Source organism: Manacus candei, unplaced genomic scaffold (genome assembly GCF_025592945.1).
Source record: "Manacus candei isolate 608988 ecotype Guabito, Panama unplaced genomic scaffold, ASM2559294v1 h1tg000024l, whole genome shotgun sequence".
Classification (NCBI taxonomy): Eukaryota; Metazoa; Chordata; class Aves; order Passeriformes; family Pipridae; genus Manacus; species Manacus candei.
Genome location: NW_026138072.1, coordinates 532153 through 556529, shown reverse-complemented (window position 1 = coordinate 556529; position 24377 = coordinate 532153). Strand labels below are relative to the sequence as shown.

At 36.8% G+C, this 24377-nt stretch overlaps 1 protein-coding gene across 2 annotated transcripts; it reads left to right on the top strand.

Annotated features, from left to right (window-relative positions):
- Positions 1-1232: 1232 nt before the first annotated feature.
- On the top strand, positions 1233-24336 carry LOC127471399 (uncharacterized). Of its 2 annotated transcripts, none has more exons than XM_051788263.1 (8): positions 1233-1312; positions 4337-4501; positions 5865-5921; positions 6383-6505; positions 8531-8578; positions 11017-11105; positions 12597-12689; positions 19914-24336. In XM_051788263.1, the coding sequence occupies exons 2-8, from the start codon at positions 4390-4392 to the stop codon at positions 20091-20093; spliced, it is 702 nt and encodes a 233-aa protein (XP_051644223.1). In that variant the 5' UTR covers positions 1233-1312; positions 4337-4389; the 3' UTR covers positions 20094-24336. The 2 variants fall into 2 exon arrangements, with proteins under 2 accessions (XP_051644223.1, XP_051644222.1); XM_051788262.1 differs by having other exon boundaries at positions 1274-1312; positions 4297-4501.
- Positions 24337-24377: the final 41 nt, after the last annotated feature.

Sequence of the window (24377 nt, the reverse complement as noted above, 5' to 3'; positions counted from 1 at the left end):
TACATAATGCAACTCTGAGAATACACACAATGACACTGAGATCAGTGTTGTGAGCAGTGACTATTAAATCAATACTGTGAATTGCTTATAAAAATAATAGTTTTGACATGCTGTCATGATATCTGTCATTATCCCAACTCTTCCCACCCTTATGGGTTGGGTGCCAAAAGGGACTGTTGGGGATTAACCCAGCAGGCAGCTAAACACCACACAAGCCACTTGCTCACTGCCCCATCGGCACCCCAGGATGGGGAAGAGAATTTGGGGCAAAAAAAGTAAAATTCAGCTGTTGAGATAGTTTAAAAGGTCAGAAAAAGAAGGGAAAATAAAAATAACTGTTATAAAATAATTAGAATACAAAACAAATGATACACAATGCAGCTGCTAAGCAGCTGCTAACCCCCTGCTAACCGACGTCCAACCAATTCCCAAGCAGTGGCCTGCAGCCATCTTTTCCCCTAGTTTATGTTACTGAGCTTTGCACCATATAGTATGGAATATCCCTTTGGTCAGCCAGGGTCAGCTGTCCCAGCAGTATCTCCTCCCAGCTTCTTGTGCCCCCCAGCCTTCTCACAGGTGGTGTGGTGTGAGGAAAAGTCCTTGTCTTAGCAAATGGTTAGGAACGTATATACGTAGATAGATAAAGCCAATTGAACATACTAAATTTGATAATGAAAGACCTAGTTACTATCTGGGCTTCATGGGCAAAGAAATGTAGCACATCTGCTGTGACAAGTTCACTCATGTCACAAGCAGTCCAAGTATTACCATTGATGCAGTGCCTGCAAAGCCCATTTGATAGCTGTGTAAATGTTTAAGCAGTTAGCTGGTCTTGAGCTCCCTGCAACAGAGAATACACTCCTACTTTTAATGTGTCTATATTACTATAAACCCATTATCTGCATGTGAATCAACATTGAAAGAATAGCAACCTCGACAAATAGCAAGAACAAAATGTGAGAATATAATTTATGAGTATACTCATGCATTGCTCAGAACTCCTGGCAAAAAATTTGCATGCAGTTCCAGGCTGGAAAGCTTCTGTGGTATGTTAAAGAAACAGACATTTAAAAGTTTGTTCTTACTGTTTCCAACACTCCTGGAATTCCAGGAGCAGTTAGAGCCATTAGAATATTGATATAAATGAGAGTATGTAGAGATCTAGAAGATTAGGTCCACGTCAGACTTTTCTTTTATTCGGAGGTTTGGCTTCCTGCCCTGTGTTCAGGCAATAAATTCGCTGTAACAGAGCTGCTTCTAGCATTCTGTTGAGTAGAAGTATCCCAGCAGAGAAAATAACAGGCAAAATAAGGTAAGCAAGAATGGAAGATTACAGCAGGATTAAACAGGCTTCAATTTAAGATTATATTATCAGACTGTTTGTTTAGTGATGAAATAGTGATTTTTTTCAGTTGACTTTAAAATTTTCTTCTGAAATCTCTTTCTTCATCTAGTTTATATCTGGTTTTGGATATTCCTGTATTTAGTTTATAGATTTTGCAATGTCTGATTTGAAAGATACTATAACCTCATTATTTATTAGCTATAGGATGCCAAAAGTTCTTTTCAATCCCGATAAATTGGAACAAACCTGGAGGAGTTACTTATGATCTTTGCTAGCAGGACTAACAGCTGCAACACAATACCCTCAAGAAAAACAGTTCTGATCTTTTGATGTTCTTAGACATATCTTGTTATGAATATACCAATACAGCATGAAATAGTATTTGGAAGACACCGCTGTGCGAATGTACTCCAAAATTTTAAATGTTGTTTTCATCTACTGAATTTGATTTAATTTGATGATCAGATGTGTCTTGGGGTTAAGTGAAAGAGAGAATGGTGGTTAAGAACACTAAGGGGGTAAGAGAGGCTATATAACAGATTTTCTTTGCTGCCTTCATATAAATGAATTTATATGGTCTGTGTAGTAGGAAAAAAATTAAGATTCCCTCTGCTTTTAGGATGATCTTCTTGTCATTAGCCACAAATGTACTCACTTATATCTAGTTTCAGCAATTTAGAGAGTTTTAACTCCCTTGTACTTAGATACAAAATGAAAAAAACAGATCCAGATTTCCAAAATAATGGTAGATAGACATGTCTGCAGCCAAGAACAGTATCCAGATCTTCCTAGTCCTCTTCAAGCAGTATAAACCTTACAGAAGAAAGAAAAAAAAACTGAAGAAATAGGCATGAAAGACATTAAAATAAAGAAATTGACATAGAGAGAGATACACAGCATTAAAAACTATGACTAAATGAAAAAAGTGGGAGTAGGTAACATCTATGGAAGAACATTTCATGAGAGGAAATGCTTATTGAAATAAGAATATTTATGTGTCATTTAGTCTTCAGGGACATGTGAGGCAATTCAAGCTGTGGAAGCTTCTGTTATTTATTGTAGAGATCTTTAATTGTTTTGTAGAGCTAACAGAGGTGAAGTTCTACTGTAGACTTTTCCATTTTCTACTTGTTTAAACAAGCCAAAATAATTAAACTTTAGAACAGTCCTTCAGAACTTCAAGGTTACAGTCCATCATTCATCACAGAAAGTTTCCTAAGAATTTTTCCACTTCCTAAATACGCTTCTGAAAATGTCTTTGAACTGTTCTACCCTCTTCAGGAATTCTTCAGTGTCTTGACTTGTGATCATTCTCCTTCTTTTCTTACAGTGGCGAGTGTAAATAACACACCCTCAAGACTATGAATGTAGATAAAAATCAGAAATCAGGATCTTGAGAACTTCTGATCAAGAGCAGTTGAATTAGAATTACACTTATATTTTCATAATCTTAAGTAAGGGATTAAGTGCCTGGGTTTGAGCCTCATAGATGCAGCAAAGTCTTAATGCTTTGTTAACACGGAACACCTAGCACAATAATATCTCTCTAGATCCACAATCCACTATTAGTGCCCACTTACACCGCAGAGCCCTATTCAAGTAGATGTTTCCAGAGATCAGGTTCTAGGACTTACTGAAAAACCACAAAGAGTATTTTCTTTTGTTTTGAATGTTCAGCAATAGAGCAATTTTAGCTAGGTGAGGAAGACTTGGCCTTTTATTTCTACCTCTGGCTGCAAGTTGTCAGACATTCAAAAAATGAGACATCTTTACTAGGCAGAGCAAATTAATTCCTTATAATGAATGTTTCACTTTTCAGTGACTTTACTGAATGTTGTTATAACTAAAGTGTCAAAGAGAGTGAAAAAGGGACTTAGTTACCCTTTGTATTTGATAAGAAGAGCATTACCAAGGACAGAATTCTTTCATTTCTACTATTTCATGTAAATATTTAATGTGAAACTCTGCATCAAGAAACTAAACCAAATCAGAAAACAGAACTACTCTCACCTTCCCTGGGTGAATTCACAAGTCATTACACTTGTGTCAGAGCCATGATCTCTCTGGTCTAACAGATTCTTAGTTATTCTGTGCAAAGCTGCACAGCACTAAGAATTGTACCCATCCTCATTGGTTCATTCACCAGGATACTAGACAGAATTGAAGCTAGTTATTTTCTTTGGTCTGCACTTGCCATAAGCAGTAGTCATAAACAGTTGATTTCAAGAGAGTGTGTAGACTTCAGAATTTCAGTTTCCCTTTCTTCAAGCCAAAGTGAGACCCTTAGGTTTTCTGAAATGCAGTGATTTAACTTGCAACAACAGAATATCTTAGTTGCCTACAGGGTTCCTCTATCAATGTAGTTCCCATTCTTAGACATTGATCTCTCCTTTGGATATCTAAACTAAATTATATTCCTTAATAATTATAGTATACTCCTCAAATTTTCAAATTCCAGTCCTCATTCCTGAGGCAAAATTTCCTGAACTTCAGTTTAAGGTTGCAATAGAGCTGCATGTCTTTCCTGAGAATCAGATTATGCTGTGTTGAAGTTACCATCATTTTCAATCACTTATTAATACTTTGAAAATTATCTTGGACTGTATCCTGAAAGACAAAATGAATTGCTTTTTTCAGTCCAGCTAGCAAAGTGTAGCTAGTTTCCTACGACTGACAAGCATAAAGAAATTGAAGTCACATAAACTGCTTATGTCTTATCTAAGGGGAACTCTTTCAAAATATATTACTTCAACAAAACTCTGTTATCCATGATATCCTGCATCTTAGTGGAAATGTAGATAGTTAACTTCATTACTGTTATTTACCATTACTGGAAACACACCATTTTTGCCTTGCTAGACATGTGCTTGGGTCATGCAAGCACTCAAACATTTATTGAGTTTATCTGTTTCCTTTATCAAACTTATGTTTGCAAACTTGTTGCTCAACAGAAACAGGAAGTCTTGTGACAGATCTTAACTCCTTCTTTAGGACTGGAAAAGAAAGTCAGCTGAGGTTATCGGTATTTCTCGGATGCTCCCAGAATGCTGCTCCGCTCAGGTCATAAAAAGCCATATGAAGTGTCTCGCCGTCGAAGGCAGTCTGTTAAGAAACAACCTATGCTTAGGAAAAGGAAAACACTTCGTGGAAAATCAGGTAACTCTTACATGAGTGACAGATATCTTGGTAGTCTTGGAAAGATTATTCCAATCCAATGCAGAATTCAACAAAATTAAGTATCTTGAACAGTTTATCTATAGTGCCACCAAAAAATAAAAATACTTGTGGAACTGAAACCCAAAAGATGCCTTTAAAATGACCAGAAGAGAAATACTCCTTAAAATATCAGCACTAGATTTTTCACACCGCCGAATTCAGATAAGTAATTCCTAAAGTGCATCTGTACCTCCCTGGAAAAGAGTGAATGCCATAAGCAGGCTTACGAACCATTTTGGTTTGAGCACTGTACTAGTTCTTATGATTCGAGTTAGATACAGAATTCCTACACTATAGCTACCACAATATAATAATTTTTAAAAGGTTTGCTGTATTGATTATTGTAGTTGTTGTCCTGTTGGTTTCTAGAACAACCTGTGTTTTTCTCTGGAAGCCTGATAGCCAGTTGTTTTTGAAGAGAAAGCCTTTGCCCAGGCGTAAATCAGCTATGCACATGCTAAAGGTCCAACACCGAATGTGTCAGACCTGCCACTTCTGGAGGGTGTGGTTTGGGCTTTCAGAATGTGTGTCATCCTTCTCTTTTATTGTGTGTGCAGAGTTTCTGCTTAGTGTAAACAGGGTAGGAAGAAAGCTTCTTTGAAACAACAATAGTTTTTTCAAAATATCTGCTTAAATACAGATGTTTCTGAGGAGATACCTCAATATAAAATAAGTAACAAAGTTTTTGGTGAAGCCACACATTCCTAAAACATTATGCCACTGCTGGTGCATTCTGTGTATCCTGTTGTTTTGCTTGCCTAATTGTTCTGGCAAAGAAAGGACTTTTTATCTTGCAACATACCCTAGAGGTCTGTGTGATCTCAGAAATGTTTTAACTGGATTTCAGCGTAGCAAATCTCTTCCAGTAAACAATGTTCAGCTAAACATAATCAAAATTGGGACTATGGTTTTTTCCTGTAGGTGTCTGACACCCAAGCGTCTGGACCTACATCCTTCTGACATCCAGAAGAGCACAGTTGTGTTCAGTAACAATAGGGAACAATTTCCCTCCTGGCAACTTTTAGCCAAAAATACCTGCATTTTTTTCAGTGAGAGATGTCTGGTTCCCAAAATAAATGCTGCTATTTTAGGTAGCCATATGCACTCTAACCTAAAACTCTTGTTTGTACACAGATCCAATTTTCAAAGTGCAAGACTGGGAAACAGGGAAGTACTTACCTATGAAATAAAGGAAACTAGTTCAGAAACAGTATGCTGCAGAGAACCATTCTCTGCTTTACCTCTTTTTTTCTTAAGAATGAAATCTTGTAACTTTGTTTTTCTCATGTCTCTCCATTTAAAGGCTTCTGTGCAAAATCTCGCTCTGGCTCCGACTTCCCAGTGGGCTCTATTCCCTACTGTAAGTCTACTCATTCACCAGCCAACTGGTAATGTTGGTTCTCATTTTTAAATTCATACTGTCCCCGTTAGAATTCTTGAAGGCAGCTATGTGCAGGTTGTCCACAATCCCTCCTTCTTACACTATCCCTCAGACTCTTGGGTTGGAAGCTGTTTTTTCAAGCTCAAGTTTCACACAAGTTAACTCTCCATAAAGTTTGGCATATGTCTTTTCTTCTTCACTGAGATAGCCTTCTAAACAAAGAAATATTTATTTTCTTTCTTCACACCACCATCAATCCCCCAAACCAGCTGCTTAAGCCCACCCTAGGACTTCTAATATATATGGCTATTCTGCCCACAGTTCGAATATACATAGATTATCAAGTAATGATTGCTAGAAAAATACACTTGATCTTTTATTATGGAATTTTACCATTTCTCTGTTGCTAGCAAAATTAATTACAATTCATTTTTGCTTAGTGTTTAGTCTGCGACGAACAGTGAAATGTTATATACTAACTGAAGATTCAAAAACAGTGCATTTTGACATAGATGAAGATGGCCATCACGAAATATCAATCAAGGATTCACAATCCCGTGAAGGTAGTGTGCTTTATATACCAAAACTTACCAACTGTATGTGTAGTACTCAGGACGTTTTCAAATGTACTGTTATATGTACTGTGTCCAGCTCTGGGCACCTCACTGTGCCCAATGTCAAGAAAGACATTGAGGTGCTGGAGTGTGTCCAGAGAGGGGCAACAGAGCTGGTGAAGGGTCTGGAGCACAGGTCCTGTGAGGAGCGACTGAGGGAGCTGAGGTTATTTAACCTGGAGAAAAGGAGTCTCAGGGGAAACCTTATTGCTTTCTACAACTACGAGAGAGGAGGCTGTGGTGAGGTGTGGGACAGCCTCTTCTCCCGAATAGCAAGAGACAGGATGAGAGGAAATGGCCTCAAGCTGTGCCAGAAAATTTTCTCCAGTCAGTGTGCTGCCAAGCTTTGGGAAAGGCTGATCAAGGAATGATTGTCACCACCCCTGGAGGGATTTAGGTGTGTAGATACAGTGATGAGGAACATGGTGGAATTGGCAGTGTCAGATCAGTGTTCACATTTGATGATCATATAGGTCTTTTTCAACCTAGATGATTCTATGATTCTACGTTTTTTGTAGACATAACATTATACTGCATCTTTATAAATATTGATAGTGATACAAGAAAACTTTTATCCTGGTTTACAGGAGGTATGTAATATACTTAAATGATAAGAAGATTATATTGTTCATGCTCACTTGACTTAGTGGGAAGACTAGAGATTTAGCTCTAAAGACAGAGAACATAAAGATAATCCTCAGAGACAAGGGCAAAATGGAGAAAAACAGAGCATATTTTGGAATTTGTGGGGTTATTTTGTCTCAAACAATTCTTTTGTCTCAAATGGGGCTTCTGAATTTGACACCAAACATGTTATCATAACTAACATCATGAAAGGGCCTGTTAGAGGGTGTTCTTTTGATAAAGTCAAATAATATCAAATGCAATTATTTGAGTGATACACTTTCCAGAGATGTGAAAGCAGGGGTGAAAAAACCCAATAAACCATATTTCTAACCAAAATACAGGGAAAAGTTGAAATCTATAATTTAGCTATCAAATTATTGAAACTATTTCTTACAAACCCCCAGCTTTTACAGAATGAGTTCATTACATATGCTTCAGATAAAGAAATGTAACACTCACTTAATATATTTATAAATTTAATTTATGTAATTTTTATTCTATTAAATTGTAAATAATGACAGCTACACTGATAAGGTATTTAGTGTGATTTATGTCTTTTTAAGTTTCTTCTTGATAATATAATAGGATTTTGAGGTAACTCATACAATCAGTATTGTTAATTTATTAACAAAATCAAAACCTGTATAGGTATACAATGGAAGCAGTTTGTGAATAGATAAATCATCTAACAGTCCTAATGTATAAGATATTTCTAGAAGAAAAACAAACACACGGAAAGAAAATGCTATGTAATATTATTGTGTATACAAACGCACAAGCACCACAAACATATATTCATGATGACACACTTAGGACAATATAATATTAGGAACCATTTGATGTTTGTGACTTTGACCTAAAGTGAGTGATGCCTTTCCCAGCTGACTGTCTGGGTGATTCAGGACAGTGTTAGAAAAGCCTTAAACCGCCTGCTATTGCTATTTGTTACCTTCTAGTCTTGTACATTTCTTATTAGGGTACTCACTTCTGCTGCCAAAGCACTTTCAAGCTCCCCTCTAACAGGATTTTAGACCTTACATTTGATTACCCCTCTCTAGTTTCTCAGGTGCATTTGCTTTTGCACAACATAATTAATCAATCAATCAGTACACTTATTAGATTCAGAGTTCAGACTTTGGGGTACCTGTTAACAAGTCTAACTGTAAAGCCTTCCGGAGTTAAATGAATTCAGAGATTCAGAAGAGAAGAAATCTGATGCTTATTGCTATTACATGCTCTTTCTCAGATTATGTTTTAAAACAATTCTTTAAATTGTTTGTAACGTTTTTAAATGTCAAGAACGTATGTCTCTAATTCCACATATTTGTTAAATATTTTCTATTTTAGACATCGCGTGGTTGAGCGTGTTTACGAGGAATGAATCAGAAATTACTGGTAAATCTCCTGTGAAATAAAGGGTATCATTCTGTTTGTTAGGGTCTAGTTTTGAAGATATGTTTGCGAGTAGGAAAAGAAGTTAGTAATGTTTTATACATAGACTTGACATTAGAAGTAACATATTGTCCCAGATTTTTCACTTAGGTCAGGTTATTGGAGAATTCTAAAAATGAAATAGCCTTTCTGTGTTCCATGAGAAGAAATCTTAAAATGCACAAAATTTGCTTTAGCAAATTAGGACTAGCGGCTTGGACTGAACACAAATTTATATAAGAGAATATATTGTATTTAAGCTAGAAAATCCAATTTTTTTATAGAAAAGTGCAAATGCTCTATTGCTGGCATATGGATCTTAGCTAGCAAAAACCTTGTTGTAGCAGGAGAGGAAAAACAAAAAGAAATGGATACGAGGAAGAGGAAGCACACTTTTGCAACTTTCGTATTGTATGCCTAAGAAACAATTGGGAAAATTAAAGATATATTGGTTCCAGGTATTACAGTGGATGAAAAATGCATTCCAATTCCAGCTACCAAAGGCTGCTGTAATCACTGAGAACAAATAACCATCTGGTCCAGTACTGCACCTTGAACAAAGGCCAAATGAAGATTTCTGTGGAACAGTATAAAATACTGATATCCTCCCAGTTTCCAATACTTTGCATTTTAGGGACATTCCAAGCAGGAAGTTACTGGATTTCATTAATTTCAAGGCATTTTCTCTGCATGGATTTTAAAATTGCCCCTTAAACTCTGGTAAGGCTTTAGTAACCAGAAAGACTAGGTAATTAATTCAAAGGCCATCAGAAAGTGGAAGTACACTTATAAAATCATGGAAAGGTTTCTTACTTTCCTTGCCACTTGCTGGCTGCTGGTAGACCGCTTGTCACATCTTTTGGAGGTGATAGAGAAAATTGGACTTCTTTGGATTTACTCAGTCTAAACAATGTATAAAGTATGTCACAATAAACTCTATAGATGAGGAAAGCCAAGGATAGTTAGGATGTAACTCATGTTGTCTTATGTCCCTGGTCAACTGGATGGACTCCAGCATACCTCTTTTGTTGTCACTCTCACCTCCAAGTCAGAATACTCTTGACTTGCATAAGAAATCTCTCTTGCTTTCTAATGTGTTTCTTACACATTATGGCTGAAATTGCTGTAACTGAAATTAAAATCTAAACTGATGTCAGAAAAAGCAACAAAAATGACAGAATTGTAGACCTACTACATTTGTAGGTCTACTATATTTGTCTGAATATGCATGTAAGCAGACTAAAATGAACTCAGTTTAGGCTGGAGAATTCATCTCAATTTTTAACATGGATTTTTATGATATCTTCATGCGGTACCTGTCTCAGACAAAATTCCTTCAGAAGACTAACACAAAAGCAATGTAGGTGGGGAAAGTTGGGGCAGCTAAAATCATGGCCAGGATTAGAGAAGCTAAAATGAGTCAGGTGGGATGAATATGTTCTGCTAATTTGGAGACTAAAAAATACCCTTGGTAATATGAAAAAAAAAGTCTTCTTAACTGCAACTATTAATGCATAATTTCCTAACCTCTGTAAAATTTGTGTTCAGTTGCTGCAGTGAGGGACATATAGATCAACTGCCACTGTCTTTTGTATTTTTTATCTCAAATGGTACACCTGAGATAGTTTTAAAAGCACAAATGGTATTATTTGAAGTAAATTTGCAAGTCAGTCAGATAGATATAGCATCACTGGATAGTCGTTGATGTAATGGGTTTGCAACAGGTTGTAACAGGTAGTGCTTTTATGTTGGCAAAGGGTACTTAATTTATTTGTTTTTTACTGAGGCCTTGCAGTACCAGAAGGTAACAAATATTGTCAGTTTATCAAGCTGAGAAGCATATTATTGATATAGTCTTACTTCCTGCAGGAGAAAAACCAGTATTATCTCAAGAAGAGTTAATCCAATGCACCCACAATAACGATAGTAGAAGGGTTTTGATCTTGAAAGCATGAAGAAAGCAAAAGGGGAAAAAAATCCTATGTTTTCCATAACAACATATATGTAGTCATGTATATCCCATAATCATGGCTAGGCTTCGCAAACGAAGACTTGGGAAGGGCTCTACCCACATGTGTATTATATGTATGTGTTAACTACTGCTGTATGTGTCTTTGTAGTTCATTTTATATATATTAATGTATAACTGATATTCCATACATTAGCTATAAATGTAGAGAAATAAAGTGTATATATGGCAAAATTAAAGCCTCATAAAATGATAGGCTTTAAATATTTTACACAGGAGAGTGGTATCAAGAATGATTATATTTATTTCTGTGCCTATACCTATCAATGTAAAGTAAACCTGAATGTTTTCTCTTTGTAAAGTATATTTATCTGTGCTTCATTTTACAAAGTGATACTCCTATTATTACAATATTCTTCTCTTTGTAAAACAGATTCTAAAAATTTGGTGAGCCTCACTCAGAGATCAAAGCTTAATGAATTTGTCCTATTGTGCAAGGGTAAGAAGCGCCTCTCTCTGAAGGTAAGAAATTGTTCATTTCCTCTATAACTAGTGAGTGCTCTTTCTTACTACAGAACAATTTCCCCACAGACTTTTTCAAATTCACTTTACTTACCACCTTCCACATTCCACAATTTCCAAGTACCTCCTTTTATTCTTTCTGGGGAAAAATTCCAAGAAAATCTTTGGGTTAGGAGACAATCGGGGTTGTTAGGGTTCAGTCTCCGTGGAAGAAGAGGGGACTTCTTAACCAGAAAACACGCAGGAAATAAGAGGGGAGGAGAAATCAGGCATCTTGCCTTGGAAAGAGAAGAGTTTAAGAAGGGAATTGTTTTCTCCTAATCAACCCACGCTGCAAGATGAGGAATGTGATGAAAAGAAAATACTGAGCTGAAACAGAATATCCTGTTTTAAACCACCTGTTGTCTGAGCATTCTCATTTTCTCCAGTCTTGTGAAGGTTTGTTTATGGTTGGAAGAGAAGGCAAGGATAGTCTTCCCTATTGAGGCGTTATAACCATTACCAAAATCTTTCTGTGTTGGAAGAAATGCTATGAGAAAGAATGCTATGTTGCAATCTACCCCCTAAAACAGGGCAAAGATCCAAGAAAGTCTGTTTACACAGGTTGTGTTGAGATAAAGAATAACCCTTCATCTAATGCTGGCCATGCATGATGGTGTAAATCACTAAGTACTTCCTTTAAAAGTCTTGGATGTTTTTCATTTGTTTTTTAACTCATAGATGACTTTCTATAAAATCTATTTCCTGAAATTATTTGGGGAAATGTATGCTGTAAGGTACATAAAATTATATTTATATACTATTTCCTTTCTGTCCTTGAAAGAGTGATTATTGTGAAAGGATTTTTTTTCTGTTTAGGGGTTACCTTTTCCTAAATTAATTGTTTGAGGTATGTTCCACCAAATAAAGAAAATAATTGAATTCTGACCCCTAATGGATTTAACTTACAAATGACTTCTTTTAAAATTCGAGGTCATAACAGATTATGTTTCTTGACATCACTGAAAGCAGTTCTTATCTGAAAATGAGGGAAGATGGTGTAAAAACCTTGGAAAGATCATGGACCTTCTTTTTCCACCAGAATAGAAATAATTTTCTTAATTTCAACAGGAATTCTGATATGGAAGTCAACAAGGTTTTTTATCTGTAATAAGATTTTGGTATCCTTATACAACATGGTTCAGTCTGTGCTGTGTTGCAAAACAGAATCTGACCATTAAACATTCTGAAGGTCTACCTTCAGTATTGGCTTTCAACCCAATTCATTTTGTGTTGCAAATGTTAAAAGAGGAATATATTCATGGAAATGTTTCAGAAACTTACCAACTTATTCATCTTGGATAATTTGACTATGATAATTAATGAACTTTATAAAAAAGATAGTTTTCTTTAGAATTAATGCCACATTTGATGAGCTAAAAAATCAAAATATGAAAAAAAATTACCAAACTAAATTATAAATTTAACAAATCTTGGTGGTTGTAAACATAGGTCGTAAAAGCATCGTGTTCAGAGCCAGATTGTCCTTCCATGAAAAGATGCAACATGAAAACATGCACCCATGAAGATCCTGACTTCAAACAGGTATACAATCTTGATCAAAACCCCCCCAAAATGTGTGTGAGACACTCTGTATGCAAACGTAGCTGCATAAAAAGGGCATCTAAGTGCATCCTGCTATTACTGGTTAGGTGACAAATTGTTTCCTTTCTTTTACTTTCAGCTGATCTTTATTATTTCCTTCAGGAAAAAAATTTCCTTTTTTTTTACCTGACTTGTATGTATGAGCACATCTTTCAATCTACAGACAAAATATCTGACTATCAATTAATACATGAAAGATGGTTATATTTCCTGTATTTTGCTCACATAAAATGCAGGGAGATACAAAGTAGTTTTCTTCTGGTAGAAGTTCTTAGACAAGAGCTAGAAAATCTGGATCAGTGTTTAGCAGGTCTAGAAGAATCAGATTACAGAGGTTGGAACATTTGTAAGAAATAGTGATACCATGAGTCATAAACTTCGGGGAAGTAATAAAGATGTAAAAGATGCATATATGATTTATTCTAATGAAGAGATCAAAAGTAAGCCCTTCCTGTCATATGTTCAGAATGAATCCTGTATCATTAGATGACTACAGATCAGGAGTAATGCCTTGTGGATAGAAAAACAGGTTGCCAGCTGTTTTCTTTGGACCAAGGGTTGGACTCAATGATCTCAGAGGTCTTTTCCAACCCAATCGATTCTATGATTCTATGATTCTATGATTCTTAACATGTTTTTGCGATGAAAGCTTGATTTTGTTGGCTCTTCTCTAGATAGGGATGATAAAACATTGTAAGCACATGAAGAAAATGACTTTAATTGGTCTCTAAGATACCTTAAATGGACATTGTAACCTAAAAGAAATGCAAAACTAAGAAAAGGTACATAATAATAATTTTTATTAGGGTTGTAGCCTTGCGAGTTTATTATTTAGGGAAACTGAAAAGACAAACTTTCCAGTTACAGCAAGCAAAATTAGAGCTATCTGGGATCAGATAGTTTCAGAACTTCATAACAGTGAATATGAAACCCCAAATACCTGAAATTCCCAGCCTAATATTTCTAACATTGCTAACCTTTCTCCTAAACCAGAAAGGATTGATTTACCGATTCTGGTAAAATGAAGTCTTTCTGAAATGATCTTCCAAAAGTATGAGCTATACTAATTAAGTAATAATCTCCTGCATACTGGGCTTGGAAAATCTAAGTGGGTCCTTTGTGTAAGTTCTACTGAGTTACTTACCTGCCACTAATATTCCTTGACTCTACACAGAAGGAGAAAGCAACAAAGCTTAGGAAATTTATAAGGCAACTACTAGTCCCCTCCTTGTATTATGTAAACTTTCACGGTCATATTGTATCCTTCTAAAATATATTTCTTTTTTTTTTTTCAAATGAAAATACATGCCTTTTTCTGTGGAGCTGTTCACAGGGAAAGAATTAGTCTTGATGTCTGCAAGTCTGGGGAAACATCTGGGAAAAAGAGCTGTAACAGTTGCCTGTAGACACCTATTCATCAGTTCAGTTTTCTAAAAAGAATTAAAATGAAAAATTCAATCTGAGAACCCATATGTGGCCTAACAAGACAGACAGTGATCTGCTCATCATGGTTTCTTGTTAATACACTCAAACAGAAGAAGAAATGTTACTCATTTTTGCGAGAAGAAATCAGTAGTCTGAATTACATCCATTACTTGAATTACATCCATTTGGGCCAAGAGGCAAAATCTTAGGCAAGTCTGACTCATGAGATTCTAAATAAACCATCTAAAATGAGTGCACTGATGAGTAAAAAATTTCTAGTGTGATGAGTAGAGCCTCCATTGTCCTTAGGATGGAAAAGTGCACTGAGATGGAAAAATACTTCTCATGGACAATGCAAAGCTGTGTGAGGCTGAAATGTGACTTTTAGTCCAGTACCTTTGAACCATAATCTTAAAGACAGGCATTTCCCTTTTTTTATTTAAATAGTGCCAGTAGAATTATCAGAAATGTGAGAATCTATGGAGCCTGCTGTTATACCAGCAGGTAGAGTTGCATATCGTGTTGTCAACCAAGGCTTGTGGAGACATGGTTCACTACCAGTGAATTCTTATCGCCATAAGAATTAGGTTCTTATGGCAATAAAATAATAAAAACTTGTTACAGCACATAATAGTTTGTAATAACATCTGATACTGATAGGGCATTAAGCCGGGAAGGTAACACAGATGAAAACCAATATTTATTGCAGCACTATCATGGAAAGAGTAGAAAACTGCACAGTAGACACGGTTACAGCCTCACAAAGCACACACAGTTGCAGTATTCCAGCTAGAGCAGCAGAGGAGAGACCATCCCCAGTGGTTTACTCAGGTGCAGGCTTGCATTTACTTATAACTGTGATTATTTTAACTCTGTAGTAGAACATGCTTATCAGAATTAATAATTTCATAGAAGCAAATGCAGTTAGCCATACAACATGATGAATTAAGAGACACAGAACAGTATTTCCTTTTAACTCCACCACCAAAAAGGTTTTCCCAGTTTTATCCCCACAATATGTTGACAGCGAGGGAATGTGTCCCAACCCCTTACATATAATTCTTCCACTAGACAATATGGCTCCCATTTTACCAGTTTCATTAATTATGTATATATTTAACTATTTTTTTTTACTCTTCCAGAAGAACAGGAATTAGTGAGTATATATTTGCTATCAGAAAGGTACGCATTTTTTCAGTACATATCTGTAGTATCTCCCTTCAGTGTAGTTTCTGTTCTGGTTCAACTATAATATTTTATTATTCTTGACATATTACCACCCTCAGACTTTTACATATGTATACTTATCCCTCTCAGCTTTTCCTAAGCACTAGTAGCACTCAGTTTTCTCTCAGTTTCAAATTTTCTTGGATTAAAGCATTTGCTTAAAAGATAAGTAAAAAATAGAATTCAACAATTCTATCACTGGATCTGACTGCTCCTCTTCAAGTTGTTGTTCTTTGCTGGATAATTCAGGGTTAATAGGTGACTGTATATTGACAGCATTTCCCCAAAACTTTGACTGGAATTCCTCAGCCTAGGTGAACTGAGACCTGAAGGACTGCAGCTGTAAAAGTCCCATTAATAGCTGTAACAGTTTTTATTCTAGAGTCCTCTATATTTTACTGAGTAGTTAGATGAAGCTAAATAAGACAGAGAGCTTACATTGGAGGCTAGCTATGCACTCAGGAAAGATCTTATTGTGAGACATACCCTTTACTCCAGTTAAATAGGCCAAAATAAACTTTAACCAGGTAAAACCTGTAATGTGAGGCCCACCAAAATACCTTGGTTCAGAATTTCTGACCTTTTAAGTATGTGTTTGGCAGCCAGCTGAGGTCAACCACCCACAGTCCTTTTTGGCACCCAGGGTGCAGCTTGAGGGGATTTTTTTGGCTGCAACTGTTGATTCATCTATTGGAGAGCCAAGGAGTGATTAGCAAGCTTCAGGAGTCACATATGGCCAGTGTGACAGTCTGACAGAGGGTGAAAGAGGACGATTCTGGGCTGAACAAAGTCATGCCACTATTGACGGCTGGGCTGCTGTATCAGTTATCCTACTGCCTCAGTACGAATGGCAATCAAATGGGGCAGACTGATACAACTGATATTTCCAAAACATTATTCTTGACCCCTTTAGCAGCAGACTGCAGGCTACAGTTTACTTTCAGTGGAGGGGTGTCCAATACACCTGAACCAGCTGAGCCAGGGTTGGTTGCACAGGACCAGCTGTGAGAAGAAAAAGCACTGAAGTGTGTTGGCCCCAGCCAGCATCAAAGCCCCCAGCCCAGTTACTCACCCAAACCCACTCCCTGCCTGTGGACAGAGGAGAGAATAGCAAAAGCAAAAGTAAGAAAACTTTTGAGTCAAGCAAAAGACTCAAAAAACCCCCAGTTACTCATCTCCTCCCACAAGCAGATCAATACCCTTCCAGTCTCTGAGCAATAGCCTCCTTGGAAGCAAACTCCCACCCACTCAACCTCACATCCTCCTTAAAAACATCAGTTTTTATGCCTGACCATGACATCATATACCATGGAGTATCTCTTCAGCCACTCTGAGACAGCTGTTCCGTCTGCGTCCCCTCCCAGCCTTTTGCGCACCCCAGCCTACTCACTGAGGCTGAGTCAGAAGAAAGAGAAACTCTTAATGTTGTACGTGCACTGCTTAGCAGCAGCCAAAACACTGGTGTGTCGTCAACCCTATTTTAGCCACAAATCACTTAATTAATTTGTAATACCTTTCAAGGTCCATAGCTTCTCGTATGCAATTTTGGTGGCAGCTCAGTTTTACTGGTTTGCCTATTATCATTGTACAACTCATGCTTGTTTAATCATGTGCTCATTTCCTTGTTTCTTAAGAGGCAATATGTAGATTGCAGTGTGCCCTGTACTCCTTTGCACAATGAGTTGTAACAATGCAAGATGTTCTGTTTCATCTGGCCTTCATATCTATTCCTTTTCATCTTCTGGCTGCGTCCTAGTTTAGAGCGTAGCAGCTGAACTTAGCCTGCTCACTGTGCCTTATTCAATCTGACTTTACATAATTTTGAGTCTATTTATTTAAACCTTGGATACTACTCCCTCACATCTCTTTCTGTAGCTCCCATCACTGATGTATTTTTCTTTAACATGTGGAGACAATATTTGTAGCATTTTTCAAACATGAGCATACATGTGCTATTGCAAGTGCATTGTGAATCACTTGTGGGACATAAGAAAAGGTGTATTTTTTGGCACTAAATGTGAAACCTAATCTGCAAATTGGTTCTTCATTTAATGCAATGGAAAACAAATGGTCAGATGGTAGCTGAAAAGCAGCAGTTCTTTTCCTGGAATTTCCAAACAACCTCTCAGGCATCCCTGCTGCTGTAGAAGCTGTCGTCAGGAAGAACTTTTTCTGGCAGTAGTTGACTACATTCTCCACCATCCTTCTTTACAGGCCATAATAGAAAATTACCTCTGTCATGATTTCTTGCAAAACAATTTGTTCTCCAATGACCTACTGCAACTCCTAGTCCTAGCAGTGTTTCACTATGCTTCTACTCCCAGTTCCTCTTTCTTCTCCTAGTCGCATAATGTCATTCACCAAATAATTTTTCCTGTGATAGTTGTCCATCTAATTTTCCATCATTTCATGCTGTTACAGTAGGCATTTTTTATTTTTTCTATCTCAATCTCCTTTTACAAGCATTTAATTTTGGCTTCACATTCAGCAGACCACACTGGCATCTCCCTCGCTCTAGAATGGATTTCTGCATCATACATATGAATCTCTCTCCTTGCTTCTGCAGATTTTCTTTCACCAAAATGTCTTATTCCATATATGTTTCCTTATATCCATTCTGAGTCCCTAAAAGATATTTCTTTTCTAAAGACAAATTTTCCTCAACTTTCTTAACAGTATTATTTAAAACAGACTTTTTGGATTGAAGCTGCAGATACACTGTTGTTACACTGACTCGATCAGGACAGAATGTTTTAGCTGCTTCCCATTATAGCTTTGCTGGTATAGAAGGTATGTCCTCAAGTTTCTTTCAGGTACTCTACCATAACTGTCATACGGGCCTTTTGTCATTCAGGCTGAAAGGACACATTGCTCCTTCCATGGAAAGTTCATTATTACCAACGCTGCAATCTCAAGTGTAGCTCTGATGTTTTAATAGTCTCATCCTTTTCACCAAGCATTCACAGAATTGTAGAATCATAGAATCAATTGGGTTGGAAGGGACCTCTGACATCAAGTCCAACCCTTGATCCAACATCACTGTGGTTACTAGACCATGGCACTAAGTGCCACATCCAGTCTCATCTTAAAAACCTCCAGGGATGGACAATCCACCACCTCCCTGGGCAGCCCAATCCAATATCTGATTACCCTCTCTGAAAAGAATTTCTTCCTAATATCCAACCTAAACCTCCCCTGGCACAGCTTAATACCATGCCCTCTTGTCTTACTGATAGATGCCTGAGAGAAGAGACCAACCCCCACCTGGCTACAACCTCCTTTCAGGGAGCTGTAGAGAGTGAGGAGGTCTCCCCTGAGCCTCCTCCTCTCCAGGCTAAACAACCTCAGTTCCCTCAGCCTCTCCTCATAGGACTTGTGCTCGAGTCCCTTCACCAGCCTTGCTGCTCTTCTCTGGGCCTGCTCAGTTTCCTTTTAGAGGTCTCCTTAAGCAATGATAATGCATCAGACCTGTTAGTGTTACAGAACTGTCTTTTGGGTAGGATGAGTGTTCTAAGAGGTCACTCAAAGGGAAAGTTGAAATAATTAGATTATGATGCATTCAGTCTTTCCCAAAAGATATCGTATATTCCCTGCTCCCTGACAGGAGGCTGAGTTGCCAGAAATACAAATCTCAATTTTCTGTTAATTAAGGTCTTGCTATTGCCAGTAGGGTCTTATGATTAGCAGCAGATAACTATTCACACAGTCTTCTGAGTTACTCCTTCACTCAGTGTACACAATCAGGAGCACGGGCTCCAAGGGGTTCCTCGAGTTGTGCACAGTCGCACATGGGGTTCCTCATTTCAGCAGCTGTGATCACATATGTGGTGTGGGTTACATGACCCGTGGTAGGTGCCAGTGTGTGCTGGAGGATGTGGGCAGGTTCAGCAGCTCCTTGGTACCCCAAGCTTACCAGGTTTTACAAATTTCACAGGGCTGCTAGTCTCCAGGTCTTATGGTTTCCAAGGCTACCTTTCGCACATACTCTTCCTCTCTCTAGCATGATGTTTTCTGGTAAGGACTATTTCTTAGTCCTCACCCTAAGGGGCCTAAAGAGGCTAAATACAACCACACACACAGAGGGGCTGTTTGAAATGTAGCTATTCCTGCAGAGATGGGTCTTAAAAAAAGCACATTGGAAACGAGATGTATGGAAAAATCATAGGTAATAGAACAGTTGTTTAACAGTAATTTCTACTGTAACGTTCTAATTTTACTTCAAAAGAGGCAAGAAAAACTGTGGATTGACTTTTTTTTTCTGTGAAGCAAAAAAGTGAAGCTATGTTATTATTCAGTGCTCTGAGGAAGATGGGTATTATTTTATTCATAATTATCACAAAATCTGTCCCAAAATGATTAGGTGTTGTCAAAAATTTATTTAAAAATGTGTCATTGGCCAAAAGCATTCAAAATACAACAAGCCAGCAACATATATGAACTTTTGTCACACAAAACCCTATAGAAAGGCTTTAAAAATGTAACATGCATTCTTTACCTTGTATATTTTCATAGCTGAATGAAGATAATAACTTTTTCATCATGCACTGCCAAGGAGATTCAGTACAGTTCCAATGCTATGAAGATAGACGTTACTATCTGCATGTGAATGACGACTCACTTGATATTTGCAAGCTGGAAAACAAAGAACCCAACGAGGACAAAAATTTTTACTTCAGGGTGTCATATTTATAGGAAAAGTAACTTGTCTACCTTTCAGTGGCTTAAGTGCCCACACTCCTAAGAAGAGGAGGAAGTTTGAGATCAACTAATTTCTGTTTTGGCTGAAATCTTACATTTACGTAGTTTCTGAGTCACTGACATCTTTTATTTCCCTACTTTCAACAGCAATAGAGAAAGGCTAAATTTGAAAAACATACCAACAGATCAGTCTCTGTGTCTTACCTGAACAATTATCTTTTCAAGGATATGAAATCTTCTGGAATAGGAAAAATACATGGGGGATATTTCAAAGATGGAAAAAGAAGGAACATACGTGAATATGAACATAAAAAGTGCAGTGAGTTCTCCCTGTGGTAAATGTTTTACTTTTTTTAAAATGTCTGTTATAAGCTCTGAACTTGACAAGAAAACATTTAGAAGTTATTAAACACATATGTGCATATCCGGACTGTCTTTGAGAAAGGAGTGGAAAAGGTGTCTCAGGTCTAACTGAGAATGAGGGAAGAAGCTGAAAGTTAGAACATCCCTCTGCACTTGTATCTCCAAGTCATTCCATACACTCCATTATGCAATTTCAGCATCTATCCACCTCTCTAAGATGTATACAGAGCATCAGATGCACAGTGTGCAGGTAGCTGGAAGGAGACACTGACAGGTGCCTGTGAACACTGGCAGAAAGTTGCTCTGACATATTGGCTTCCACCTCTGAATCCTAGAGGAGAAATGCAATCATGTTCATCTACAAAGCAGAGTGCAGAACAACATCTGAAAAATAATTATGTTCAAAATAACTGAATTAAATAAACACTAGGTGCTTATGTGTGGTATACTGGAGGAGCAGTAAGAGTACCTGTCTTTTAGCAACAGGATCTGTTGGTGTGAAATAGAAGATGACAACACTTAAATGTCCATAGATCATACCCTACAGGGCTTAACACATTTGAAATACAAGAGAAAACAAACTAAAAGTGATCCAGATGAGTACGTGTTAAAGATGTGTTTCTGCACTGCTGTATATGGAGTTCCACCATGATTTAGTAGCAATTTTCTGTCATGTAAGGAATTTAGGAATGTATGTGCAAAAATTAGAGACATGATGCATCTAGCCAAGAAGCTGTTGCTTAGTTGCAGCAAAACAGACTGTAAGATACACAACACTTGCAGGAATTGCTCTGTGTAAATATCATCAACAGTGCCTACCTGAAATAGGAACCCTAAGGTCAGTCAGTCAGTCAGAGTCAGTCAATCAGTCAGTCAGTCAGTCAGAGTCAGTCAATCAGTCAGTCACACCAATGAACATTGCAGTAAGACAATTATCTATTGTAGACCAAACTCCAAAGGTCTATTATATCTTAAAAGCTTTCGTGGCTTGCTTATTGTATTCTTCAGATAGTGAAAATAATTTTGTTCGTTTCAATGCTGACTGAACAGATTTTGAGTATTCTCTAAATAATACTTAAAAATTCTGGACCTGCCAAGAGCTCAATAAGTAAGTGGGAAGAAAAAGAAGCCCCAAAACTCTAGGTACTGTTTTCATCACACATTACACTAGAATGAAATTATTTTAGCACTACTTATGATGTCGCACAAGAAATTGATTAGATTATGCAACAGGTACAATAATTTCACTCTGTGATACACAAACACTTCATAGTCATATATTTATTACTGGCAATGTGATCATCTCACTAAATTACAAAAATTTGCTCTCTAGATGGCAAATTGATGAAAAGATAAGTCATCATAAAACTCATACAAAGCACACAAATGAAATCAGCGTTGCTGATATCACCACAAAAGTAATGTTGACCTCAGTGAATTTTGAATCTATTTTATAATTAAATCTTAAATTATGGTTATGTGCAGAATTTTGTACTTTTACTGTCTGCCTTAGAAATAAGATTTTTTTTTTAACAATTCAAGGGAAAAAAGCCCTTATGGAAAACAGCAGCAATAATTTTGTAAAGTTTCACAGTTAAAAAATAAGATAGTAGTGTCATTTGACATAGATAGTAATGGCACCTGATTAGAGAAATAGAACAGGTGAGAACAGAAAGACACAGTAGAGAGAACAGAAAGACACACTAGGAAAAAAAATAGCTAAAAAGTATGAAATGGAGAAGAACAAACAAAAAGTTTGATAATAAAGCTTAGAAAGAATAGTGTGACTCTATGCACATTCCTTCATCCTTCTAGAAAACTAATGAGTAGAAGAGTTAACTACACTAACCCTGGCTAAAAACCTGTAGTTCTCACATAGCTGAGCAGAGGACCATGTCTTGAAATGTCCATATCAGTTCCAAAGCCTTTTTATTACAATACCAATAATTTCCCAAATGAGTGCAAATTGCAGTTCAAAGAAGTTATAATGGTTATGTTTAAAAACATTCTTTTAGCCCTAAGCTCACCTCTGGCTGCATGGTATTCTACAGTTGTACAGGGAGCTGCAAATAAGGCTAATTGAAGTAGTGCCCTAGGATGTATGGTAAAGTAACAAGTATGTTGTCTATCGACAACAGAAATTTAATTGCCAGTCATTTGAAGCTTTAGCTCCTCAATAAACATCGTGTTAACTGTTTAAGTGGCATATCAAATTACCTGTTTTTCCTATATGAGAAGAAATGAAGGAAAATAAAGAGAAAGAATTAAGTATATCTGTCCACGCATATGGGTACTTCTGACTATTTAGAAAGTCATACGTTCCTCATTATTCACTGCAGCTGTATTAGAATTTGCACCACCTCTGAGTCAGGTATCAGCTTAATTTCTTTGATAGCTTAGAAAGACAGAAAGTAGTTAATAGTAATTAATTATGAGTTTGGCTTGTTTTCAGTTTGACTACATATACAGCTGTTATTTAGAAACAGAGGATATATAATCCAAAGTGCAGTTTCAGAAAACCTATAAATTCTGACCTTTGCTGCTTCCTTTACTGGCACCCCCACATTTTCTGTGTATAATTAATTTAATTATGTAATTGCCTTGAATAAACTCATAGTACACTATTAATCACACTAATTTAGTATTACACTAGTGTTAACTACTATCATATGTTGACTAGTAACATTATAAAAAAATATGTTTTGCATTTCAAATGTTGGGCTATCTTTGCTGACTATTAAGCTTTACTTTTAAGATAAACCTTAAAATTATTTTACATGTTTGAGTCAAGAGTAGAGAAAATAACATTTCATCCTGTCACACTGATGTACTTTTGCTATAACTTTTTTTTTCTTTTTCAAAACAATGTTTTTGGCATGGTAAAAATTACCTGTGCTTTTAAAGACCGTCTGACAAACTATCTAAAGCATTTCAATATCTGTATGGTACTCATTCTTCTCAATTATCTCTTATTTAAATGAGCCTAATAATTAACAGGAATAATTGCTCAATGTTTTTGAAACTGGAGCTAACGAAGTGTAACCTGGATACAGAACAAGCCCCAGTTCTTGCATTAGATGAAAAGAAGAACTCTAAGATTTGTTCCTGATGGTCAGATGGATCTCAAAGTCAGCCATGAATTAGTCAAAATGTAATGATGTGCATAACAAGTGATGAGTAACACATTTCAGTTGACCTCTACCGAGCAGCAGAGCTGACTACATGATTTCTGGAGGTCTCTTCCAACTTCAATTATTCTATGTTAACTGCTGGTGATTCCATTCTGTAAGAGGAATTTATGCCGGGAAAAATCACTTTTGGGAGGAGCCTCGGGAACATGGAAATGGGATAAAAATACTTTGGGTGAGAATAAAACATTTTTTTAAATGAAATTTTCCTTTCAGAAGGACACCGAGATAAGTCCTCAAATATGAACCCTGAGTTATCTCTTTGTTGGTATATTATATTACTGTAAAAGTTATACAATGTCTTCTTAATTCTGTCTCCAGTGTTTTCATATTGCATTATCTACTTTTTTTGGAGATAACTCAAAAATTCATTCTGACAACAGTAGCTTTACTATCTGTACTAGAACTATAAGTTTGTCTCCCTGACTCTTGTCGTATTCGTATATATACACCTTTCCCATGTATTATTGGATATGTATCTTGCTCTAAATGTACTAGTTGGGTGGAAATCCACACTTTTTCCTCATGTTAGAACAGTAAATAAGCAAAATGGTTGAAGCTGTGGTATTGCAGAGTGGCATCGCTTCTGCGTTGGTATAGCCTACAATAACACTTGCAGTTGCATGGTACATTCTGAACCAAAGTTTTGTAAAACATTAAGGTAAAATAAAGGTGGATACAAATTTCATTGTGTACATTTTAAATAAACTACAGACAGAAAAATGAC